Source organism: Trichoplax adhaerens, genomic scaffold (assembly GCF_000150275.1).
Source record: "Trichoplax adhaerens TRIADscaffold_9 genomic scaffold, whole genome shotgun sequence".
Classification (NCBI taxonomy): Eukaryota; Metazoa; Placozoa; class Uniplacotomia; order Trichoplacea; family Trichoplacidae; genus Trichoplax; species Trichoplax adhaerens.
The window spans coordinates 756,485-768,126 of record NW_002060951.1 but is presented as its reverse complement, the minus strand read 5'-3'; the positions used below and the strand labels follow the sequence as shown (position 1 = coordinate 768,126).

The 11,642-nt window shown below is 32.3% G+C and overlaps 1 protein-coding gene across 1 annotated transcript; it reads right to left on the bottom strand.

The window, feature by feature from the left end:
* Positions 1–2,605: 2,605 nt before the first annotated feature.
* On the bottom strand, positions 2,606–4,210 carry TRIADDRAFT_28738 (uncharacterized protein; the record flags this gene model as incomplete). The annotated part of the gene is made up of 6 exons (XM_002114855.1): positions 2,606–2,773; positions 2,971–3,102; positions 3,216–3,361; positions 3,554–3,685; positions 3,854–3,988; positions 4,111–4,210. Coding segments are annotated over 6 exons (813 nt in total), but the record flags the coding sequence as incomplete, so codon positions are not given.
* Between the last annotated feature and the right edge of the window lie 7,432 nt (positions 4,211–11,642).

The window sequence follows — 11,642 nt, the reverse complement described above, 5'->3', positions numbered from 1 at the left end:
TGATTAAAGACATTTAATTACCTCAGTGCGTTATTTTTTCCATTCTCATGCTTTCGTATGTTGTCTACTACTACACAATTGCGAAATTGATTAAAGTTGGCCAATATTCGTTCTCTACAGGATAGTAAGGCCCAATATGCATTTCAAAAAATGTCAATGTATTTATGAATTGTTACAATTTAGATGAATAGGACAATATCAGGATGCAGTTTTTTGCCGGTATAACAATTACTGTCTACACACTTAACGATAAATATTTTCTTACATATCTAGTTCCCTCCAACAGTCAGAACGTGACATATTGGTATTTACCTACCATTGATACTGATCAGTCAATTATGGTAGAGGTTCTGATGTAATTTATGAAAACCATCTAAGCTAAATTTAGTCCAGTTACCGAGAAGCGTCGGCTAGTTTTACCTGAATTATTTGCAATAGCCTAACGAGCACGAATAATACTAGATCGCTATTTTGACAGTATCAAAGTATCTATTTCTCTATACCATTATGCATAGCAAATGCTATAGTTAGTATGTTATCAGCTTATTTAAGCACAAATTAAGAAAGCAGGCAGCATATAAGAGTTTAAAATTAATTTATAAATTTCTCTTGATATTGTCATACAATCGCATATTGTTAGCGATGAGTTAAAACAATTGAATAGAAATGGTTATAAAATGGAATTAACTGTGTGAATATATAGGCTTAAGGCATTAGCTTAATGAAATTGCTACTGCCTACTACGAGTGTGCCGTATATACGTTGTATTACTACTATCAAGTATCAATCTTTTATATTATTACCGTTGCCGCAGATGTAGGAAAAAGATGTAATATTTAAGTATTAGACGAATCAAATTTATATCGTTCGGTATAATTTTACCTAAAGATTTCGTTACTTATTGAATCGCCCAATGAAAATCAATTTTAAAGTTATTTTATTTAATTTTTGTTCCTATATAAGATAGTAACTTTAATATAATAACAATTTTAAATAGTTGAGCAGTATCTGCAAGGGATCTTTTGTATTTTTGAATATATTATTACGAGTAGTGTTATGGTATGATATATTCAATTTTATGTTTAAATACCAGAAATTTGATAGAATTATCATTAAGCGTCATTTAATATCCATGCAGAAGAAAATAGATCTATTGAAAGCATAAACTGATGTTATACGCGTTTTACTACTCTTGAGCTACAATATTATAATATTATATATCAGAATTGTACATGAATATCAACTGGATGAGGCTTATCTGCCTTTGTACATTAGTACGTACTTTATATCAGATAGTTTCTAAATAAATATAAAACAGCCAAAAATGATCAAAGGGATTTGCGGCATTTTTAGTTACGAAGACTAAAATCTTGCATAAGAAGGATCACAGATACAGCTATATGAGGTTCATAAATTCGCTTTTATAAAATCACATCTATAGTTCATAAAGACCTACGTAAAACTGAAAGCTCAGTAAGGATACAAAGGTTCAATTTAAAGAAAAATGCTATTCTATAGTTTTATATCGCCTATAAATATCGGCAAGAATATCATATATCATCATAACGTTATCTCGTTATATCTAAAATTCTTTATACATGTAAAGCAACACGTTTCAAAGTCATATAAATAGTATAAAATTATGTTTTTGTCTAAGAATATCTGATTTTGCAGATTGCAGCTAACCTAAGTAGAAAAATTTCAACTCGAATGAAATACGAATAGATTCGTATCATATATAATATGTATATTATTATTAATGAAAGTGACTAGAAATAAAGCTTCGCACAAACAATGATAATTCACGAAATATTAAACTTAATCAAAGCATAACACTGTAATGTCATTGCCTTGATAGTTATTCAAGATGTTTCTTCCGATAATCAAATATGGAAGAATAAGAAAGCAGCTGCTTGGATTGATGAGGATTATTATATGCAATAAGCACAATTCTATTTTACATTACCCTCATGGATAGTTGTCCAACTGGTACTAGCCATGCGGTTGGCAATTTTAGTGTGGCCGCCATATCAACATCGTGATCGTTAATGACTAAGTTCGATTATGAAGGAGGAAAGATTGATTGTTTATAGATTTTTTAAATATACAGAGATGACTTGAGGTTAAATAAATCCAAGTATCTTTTAAATAATTTACAGCCAGTTGTACTTCGTGGGTTGCGCCAATAAGTCCAAGATAAAATAAAAAACAGCTAGATGCTACAAAGTTTTGTCATCAGGGAGAATGAAGCAACCACTCAAGGAACTGCATTTTTTGAAAGGCAGGAATATATGATGGTAGTTTTAATGTTATTTAGGCTTGCTGTATTGTTTTCACTACCTCTAAGGCGATAGTGATTACTATGATACCATGATACTCTTAATTATTAGAATTGGATCCAAAGCTAAAATGAAAGTATTACTGGGATCATACATGATTCCCAGTTTACTGCAACCAATTTTATAAAACAATTCATTGTTTATTTTAAGAATGAATTCGCTAAACTTTTTACTTTAGATAAAAATTCACGATTACTTGCTCAATATCTCAGTAAATATAGGTATCTTCGATATCACGTAGGATGTTAGATGAATTATGCTGAATATTACTTCAGTGATGGTGGTTGAATTGCATCTCGAAAGAGTGGATGAATTAACAATTCTTTTGCTTTAGGTCTAAATTCACGATTACTTTCTAGACATCTCAGCAAAAAATCACGCGTATCTTGTCTTAAATGCTCAGGGACTGATGGAGTTTCAGTGGCAGTAGCAATCTAAAAGGTCAAAATGCAAGCAAGACGATGATTAGTTCGTGATTAGCAGAATCTGTATTGAAATCATATTATTAATGATCAACATCTTTTTAATAATTTAATATGACGAGAAATTTGTAGGTTGGCTACTTTCGATGTACTATAATCGCATATTTTGACTCAATGATTTAATTTGAGATTTATACAAGCAAACATACTTTATAGATAAGTGCGAAGTGATTAGAAATATTATCTGCTCCCCAAGGTAACTTTCCGGTTAACATTTGGATCATAACACAACCAAGACTCCAAACGTCGCTAGATCTTCCATAATTTTCACCACGTAGGACCTTATTAAATGTTTTAAAATTTAATGAGTAATGAAAAAGAGAAATTTAAAAACTTACGATTGGAATCAGTCAGTACAGGATTATAGGTGACGTAAAATACTCGTATATTATACCTCAGGGGCCATAAAAGCTACGGTTCCAACCATTTGGCCCTGTAATAAACCTGCACCAGTTAATTTTGTTGCAGTTAATTGTATAGCAGAGCCAAAATCAGCCAATTTAACTATACGACCGGTCGCATCGACAAGGATATTATCACCTGCAATTAGCGCAATTATGATTAATACAAATGTGTACGATATTTCTCTACTTATTTATATATATTAAATCTAACGTATATGTCTTCGATGTACGGATTTTGAATTTATCGATAAATGAGAATCAGGGTACTTATGCAGGATTGCTGACTTAATAGATATTTAGTTGATTACACCTAAGTCAATTAACATACCTTTAACATCACGATGCACAATCCTTCTATCATGGAGGTAAACTAAACCTCGTAATATCTGTAAGCAATAAGCGTTGCTAATATTCTCTTGAAATGGCCCATAGTTGTGTAACATAGAAGCAATGCTACCACCTAAGGATTTAATATGATTTAGCATCGGCATATTAAAAGTATTGCTAGATAAAGTATAATTCGACATGTTTATTGAAAGTTCTATTTACATCAGAATCATGTTATTGATTTATTCTATACGTAAATATATCCATGATAGCAAAAGCTGCTTAGCTAATTTGAGCTTACCTGCCAACCATTCAGCAAAGATATTAAAATGTGAATCTTGCACAGTTGCACCATAACAGCGAACAATGTTAGGATGATTTAGACGATTGAGCAAGGAAATTTCTTTAATTAAACTTTCATAAACTTGCTGCTGTTCTTCAGCGGAGTTTCGACAATATGCAACCTGTCGATTACGTATTTTGCAATTAAATCATAAGCATAAATACCAATTAATGCTCTTTAATATTTATTATGAAATTATTTTCTATGCGTTAAACTCACTTGTTTAACAGCCATTAATGTTCCACTCTTGATATCTCGAGCAGCATAGCATGTTGAATAAGCTCCTGTGCCTAACAGCTTGCCTTTCTGCCATTGAGAATTTTCGAGGTAAGTGCTGTCAATATCTTTGAACGGATTCTCACTCTGATACAAAATTTATAGATATCCAAATAGTTAAAGTCGAGAAAATTTTGTACAGTTATCGTTGTATTTATTTATAATTAACTATACTAGCAGAATTGTTAATTTACAGTATCAACTTTTAAATAAATATTACATCTTATTAAATAAACAAAATTGATATTATATCGATTGAGTATTTGTGAGTCTAAGTATACATGTATTGGATTGAAAACAATATGGATTTTGGTAAATTTATAGCAATATGATAATCTTGAGTAACGAATAATCCATAGAAAACTAGGCAGATACAAGCTGCAGCGATATAAAAATTATTGGATAATATATGTTTTTTGCTCCTCCTTTAATGCTTACCTTACAATTACCCTTTAAAATCAAATTAGTTGCTGCTTGTAATTCATTAATGGGTGGAACGACATCCTTTTTGATTTCGGAATAGCTCAGAGCCATAGTTAGCGCTAGAGCATCTTCTTCTTCGACTTCTTTCTTATTTTTAGGAGGATCTCTAAAGACTCTTGTCGATGATAACGACATTTCTTGTAATTGATCAGCTGCATTACTAATAACTCGGTGAGTATCGAAACCTTCCGACGACGTATCATCAGCTTCATGTATTTGATCATCTTCTGGTAGGGTACGATTCTCATTTTGATTATTCTGATGGGCATAATGATTAGCAGCGGATGAATTCTCTGTACCTGTCAATGATTCGATCGTTTGAGACTTGACGTAGGCCATATCTTGGATTCCACTGTCATTATTTTCATCATTCAGTAACGTGGATTGTTTTAGGTCTTTGCCTGATTGATTTATCCAGGGTAATCGGCATAGCGGGCATATTAAGTGATCATTCTGCCTTTTGCATTCTCCAGCCCCTAGGACAGATAAATTTTTGTTTACTAATTATATAACTTTGATAATTATTATTGAATTAACCTTAAAGGAAATTACTAGTTTAAGAATATAGAATTAGTTAGGAGCATCAAGGTAAATAAACAAGAATGATCACTCTAAGTAATATTAGCGAAACTAGAACCTATTTTCTTTAGAATTAGCGCATTAGTTTCCTACGCGGTTGTTATTATGACCAGCTTATGTTAGGAAATTGCATATGTTTTAGTACATCTAGCTTGTATTTCTTACATATAGACATGCAGTGATGATGGAGCCAATTCTTGCAATGAGGGCAATCCACCATACTTTCACCATCAATCATTGGCAGTAAACAAATAGAGCAAATTTCATCATCTTTAGTACCGGCATCTCCTGGAGCTTCTTTAAATGGCATGGTGGGACTTGATGCTTGTTCATTTCGTTGATTTTCTTGCTTAGTAGAAGTATCGGTATTGTCATTTCGAGATGATCTTGATTTGCATCTGTTCTCAAATCGCTCGATTAATCCTTCAACCTATTAGTGTGAAATATTTTTAGCTTTAATTAATTGCATATTATCTAATAAAAGGCTTCCAATTGCCAAAGAAAAGTACCGTAGTTAAGAGTACTCGCTCTAGTATACTCATATAATTATAATTTATCAACTCTTTTATAAACGGATTTAAAATATGCATTGATGAGGAGTGTTCAATTTCTAAGCATCATAAACTACTATGCAGATTTATAGCTTAATACACAGTAGCGTTAAGGTAAGATGGCTTATCGAGCTATTTATATGACGCTAATGAAGTAGTTAATTTAATTCTTATTACGTCGACTAATTGTGATAGACAAATTGAATTTCTGAGCGTCATGTTATATTTCTTAACGACTACTTGTCGAGACTTACCTCATAGTTTAACAATGATCTCCTCCAAATAATTGGTTCTGAAGGATCCAAGGCGAAAACTCGCAACATAATAAAGAGTAGATGAATACAAAATTGCCCTTTTCCACAGCTACATGTCTAATATTGATAAATAAGAAATATTATTCCAATAGAAATTAATATTCTAGAGTCATGGAAAATTTTCAAGAGGATCAATTTTGCTACCTGAGCTCCAATAGTTACACGATATTTGTGATTCGGTGAATCACTGGTTACTATAAATACTCGCTGACCAACTCGACGTAGTAAATATAATCTAGCTCGTAGAACTTTATCAACGCGCTGCTTAGCAGAGGCTAATAATTCGTTTCTAGCGGTATCCGCTGGTGATGCTGCTCTTCGTCGCGCTGGCGAACTTGATCGTGAGGATCGTCCATTGGCAGGCGGATTGGTATTTGAATTTGTTTGCGAGCTTCGAGAAGGCGCATTTGCTGTCCCATCTGCTCCTGGTGATGCTGGTTTACCATTGGAATTTTTACGTTGTGGTAACTTTTTCAGAGGTCCTTCTTGATGTTGGCTACCCTGATTTGTATTACTATTGGTGTAATGATGTTTGGCAACCTAGTTATTGAGTAAAATGCCGTAGTAAAAAGAAGGATAAATATTTATTACTCGGTAATTCGATTTAGTGCTGACTTCCAAGCACCGATTTATATTCGATGCGAATTTGCATGCTTGCATCGAGTTAACATTGATTAGTTTGATTAATTATGATAGTTCTCTTATACGATCAAGAATAGAGAAACTATTATTTAGTTTAATGAATGCTATGATCTTGGCTGAGTTTGTATTACATTATCAATTATGTATTTAGTGCAATCTGAGCATACCGTATATCTTAATCGCAAATTCAAAACTCTTAATTAAATTATTGCTTTTCATAATCTTTGGCAATTGGTGAATGTAGTATGATTTTTTCGACATAGAATACTAAATGAATCGGTAAATTTGATAATATATTCTGTACTTCATAGAGAAAGATAACCACTTTAGCTTATTAATTAGATCATACTTTTAGTGAATTCTAACTTAAATTAATTATTACTAGAAGTTTGGTTAAATTTGCTATATTCTCTAGATGCGTAGTATCTTTATTCTGATTGATACTATCTTACATACACGTATACCATTTTATCTTGATTTACTATGTAGATTTTGTTTTTATTAACGTTCGATATACTGTACGCATGTAATATTAAGGCTAAAGCTGTCAAGAGTTCTAAGTATTCACAGTCTTTGACATACCAAAGGCTTATTTTCTTTCTTTTTACTGACAAGATGAGATGCTTTTAATTTCTCTCGTATTTGCGATTTAGGAATAGCCGATTGTGATTGATCGATAGGAGCAGCAGTCGAAGCAGGTAAAGCCTTCGTCGGCCTATAACATGGAGATTAAAATGTTCAGCATAAACATACAATTTACAACTATCTAAACCTATGCAAGTCGTAGATGATGGCAATTATATTACTATTAGCATCCCCTTGAAATCAATGAACTCTTGATTTCATAAGAATTATTCATTAAAATGCTAACGGGAATCTTTTTTGAATAAAAATCTAGCTAACTGACCGTACAGAGAAATGCCTGTAAGATACTGATATGGCAGCATATAGTCCCGAGCGTAAGACCTTGCTACAGTATAGCCCTTAGGACCAAAATTAAGGAGTAGTAGCCAACATTTTAGGGTATGGATAAAATAGGCTAAAATATTCATACTGGCTAGTATAGCTAATTAGATCATATTCTTGATATCTAAATAGCAAGAACTCAAGGATATCACGTTTTACGAAGATTCGTACAAGTTTCCCTTCCGTAAGGAATAGCTGAAAAATTTACTATCTGATCAGCTAGATTTAAAAATGTAACATAGGACCAGGGTTAGAGCTGTGGTAATAAAATGATGTCTAGCGTAGTATCAGTATAATCATAAGAGAAGATCTTGATTTTAGAAACAAGTCTGTTACTTCTTGATGGCAATATTAACTTGTGGGTGTAAAGTGAGGATCTAATACATCTCTTTATAATTCATTAATGTGCAACTGTTTGAAAGGATGTTAAAACTAAATTAACTTCTTACGATATTTAACCTAGAAATAGAAGCAGTAAAATAAAGATTCCCATAGCAAGCAATGATCTTCAATTGACGTAGGGATTCTGTATACTTTAAATACTTTACCAAAGAGCTTAGGTAGAAGGCTCTATTGCTTACCAAGTAATCCATGATTTACAGATTATTACAAGATATCTGTACATACAACCCATAACCACAATGGATAGGTATATATAAAATTTTAGGGAAGCTAAAGAGCTTAATATTAAAATTGTTGGAATTGAATTAGAATATTAGCATGAAATTGTTCCTATACCGTGAAAATTGAGAAGGATTAGCATTGAGTGATTATAATTTGCCCTAGTTTAAGGTATCGTAAACTTTAGTAAAGGGTATGAGCAGCAAATAATGAGGCAGAATGTCCCATTTTATATCTGACACCATAAATCTGCAGCTGAGAAAGAGATTATTAGTGCCAATTATTGTCTTGATAGTCGAAGCATGATTGTCGACATAAAACATCTCATTTTGGATCGAAAAGTTATCTTGGCAGTTGAATAATGGGTTACCAGTATAAAGTAGTTTCTGAATACTGTACAGTGTGCCAATGCGAGATAAATACTTCACTTTTGAATCTAAAAGCATAATTCTGTAGCTGATCATGGATTTCTAACGCTAAATATGTGTAAGTTCTAAGCAATCTGCTTGCATCGGGTTAAACACGAAATATCGAGATGAATATCACAATTTGTATGACATTAAACAAAAATATTCTAAAAATCTCACTTTTGGATTTAATAGCTTAATCGAACAATCGATTAGAAAATGAGCTAATAGCAATAACTGATTTCGTGATAATTTCATTTGTATTACATTAAGTATAAAACATCTTAATAAATAACTCCTTTGGGAGCTGAAAGCATAATCTGATCATCGCATTAGAGATATTGGTATGCCATTGTACTGTCATAATTTATTAGCATTAGTACAAATATAATCCATAGGAATAAAGTAGCTCATTTCGGATTAATTAGCATCATTTAAGAAGTAAAAAAGGAGCTATCACATTAAGTAATTTCCCTGTAAAATACTGCCATTACCTTAGGTATGAAGGATGAAATGCTGACCAAAGATTCTTTTTAAATTAGAGGGTATATAACATACTAACAGTTCAGGGGTGGATTATTTATTACTGGTCTGCAATTTTTGACATCATTTAATAATCTGATTTAAAGTGTGGATATTGAGATAAGTATTTCTAGATGTAAGCCAGGCACTATTTAATCTATTAAGGTATATTTTAAGCTAAGAGTATTAAGAAAGAATCCTGTTGTACTAAAGCACTTATATGCCCGAGAGATCAATATACAAAAGTAACAAAGATCTAGCTTGTAAATATTCTAATATCATAGCGATAGCCTGCTGATCTCTTGAATTCTTTTTACTACCAATCATGGTTAATAAATGATATGCAATATTAACCAAATTAGATGGGATGATATGTAGAAGATAATGAAGGATTTTATGAGAAAGTTATTCCTATTTAAGCTATATGTCTAATTGAGGGTAGCAGGGGATAGGCTAGAAACAGTTAAGATAGTAAACTCGTAAAAGTTTCAGTTTATATATCTCAAAATGCATATGGGGATTTCTACCTACTATTAGGTCAATTAAATACTCCTTTGACTTGATGCTGACCCTGTTTATTCAATCTTAGAAGAATGCTACTTACCACCAGACTCATTACCCAGATAGTTAATTTTATCAACAGTAAGTAAATGTACAAGAATCAAAATTGCAAATAACACTTCTACTTATTTCTTAAGGAGATGCTTGCTGTAGAACGAATGCTTTTTATGACTGGAAGTGATACTCATAAGGCAGCAAAGGGGATTTATTCACGGATTTACCGGTAAGAACGCGGCGATTAAAGTATTGTGAAAAATAGCTCGGCAACCTAATAAAATCGATTTCTGTGCATTGTACTTACCCGAAATCCATATTTTCATTAATTACCCGGTGATCTAGTTGATTCCTTGAAAGAGGATCAATTGATTTAAACTTCAGATATTAATTCTGCTTAGTATGGATAGCTAATTAGTACCTAGAGTATAATGCTGAATGTGAACTATCATCAACCAGTAAACTTAGGATTGAGGAGGGTAAATTGTTGTTGAAGCCATGATGCTTGTATTTTTTTATTGTTGAAAAGAATACTTCTACTTGATCACGCTATCCTTTTCAATTTGAATTTTATATAACACCTCTTTCTATTCTATGTTTATAATTTATTTCTTAAATTGGAAGGTCACCATATAGTCATTCAGTATATTCGTAGCGATACGTACTGTTTGATTTGATGCTCAAGGAAACATTATTCAGCAATTGATGAACTATATAGATATGAAATTGTGACGATAGCAAGGAAACAGAGAATAGAAAAATTACGTTTAAGGAAGTTATAATCTTCTATAACACCTCGTCGGCAAGAAATTAATTAAGTTGAATTGCCATTACTAAATATTATGGTAGTAATATAGCCTATCAGTGATTTCAAATGAAAATAAAAATATCGGTAGGCCATCATCATGCCGTTAGTGAGTTCATAACTACTGTAAAAGAAGAGTACCTTATTTCCGTCGACTTATTAGATCGAATTTGCTATGGTACCATCACTGAAGGTCTTAATAGTGATTTTTTGGAAAGCAAACTAAAATATTAAAAAATGATTTGTTGCCAAGTGTAAAAGTTTCGGCTAATTACGGTAGTAGTTGAAGTATGATAGCATTAAGAAGTAATCTTGTGTCAGGTTAGAGATTTGCTCAAATTAATAACTCAGATTTTGAGTTAGATGATTACGAACCTAAGGGGTTTGTAAAACCCAATCACTACACAGAGGAAAGGAATCAAGCTAGTGAAGTTAAAATATTAAAAATGCTATCATAATCGCACTAAAGGAATAGGCGCAATAGAAATTAAGCGAATATGGCGATCGAATACATTAGTAGTCAGTAAAGTGCTATCGATGAGTGATGCTAAGGAAATGGATAGAACAGAATTACTGATGAAGGAAATCCTACGACCCTTTCACAATATCTCATCCTAATGTATTACAGTAGTTAAAATGGAAAATTTCATGATATACTTGCTGAATGAATTATGGCGATAGGCCTGGCTTTAAATTAAGGGTTAATATTGCCGTCACGATCAAAGCTATGCTAAAGAAATAAGTTAAGGATCCGATGATAAAGACTGAAATATCGTAGGATTCCTCTCCCTCAGCAAACCTTCAACTGAAACATGACTATACCACTATCGGCTGTATTATTGTAGCGGCCATATTGACTATTTTTAAAGAATAAGGGAATCCAAGCTAATATAAAAATAATCAGGAAATAATTGACGTTAGGAAAAATTCATATAGCCTACAACACCTCGTCCTATCCTATTTATTCAATCGGAATGCGTTTATGCACCGTATCTACTCAATATATTTGCTACAATGTTGTTCGGC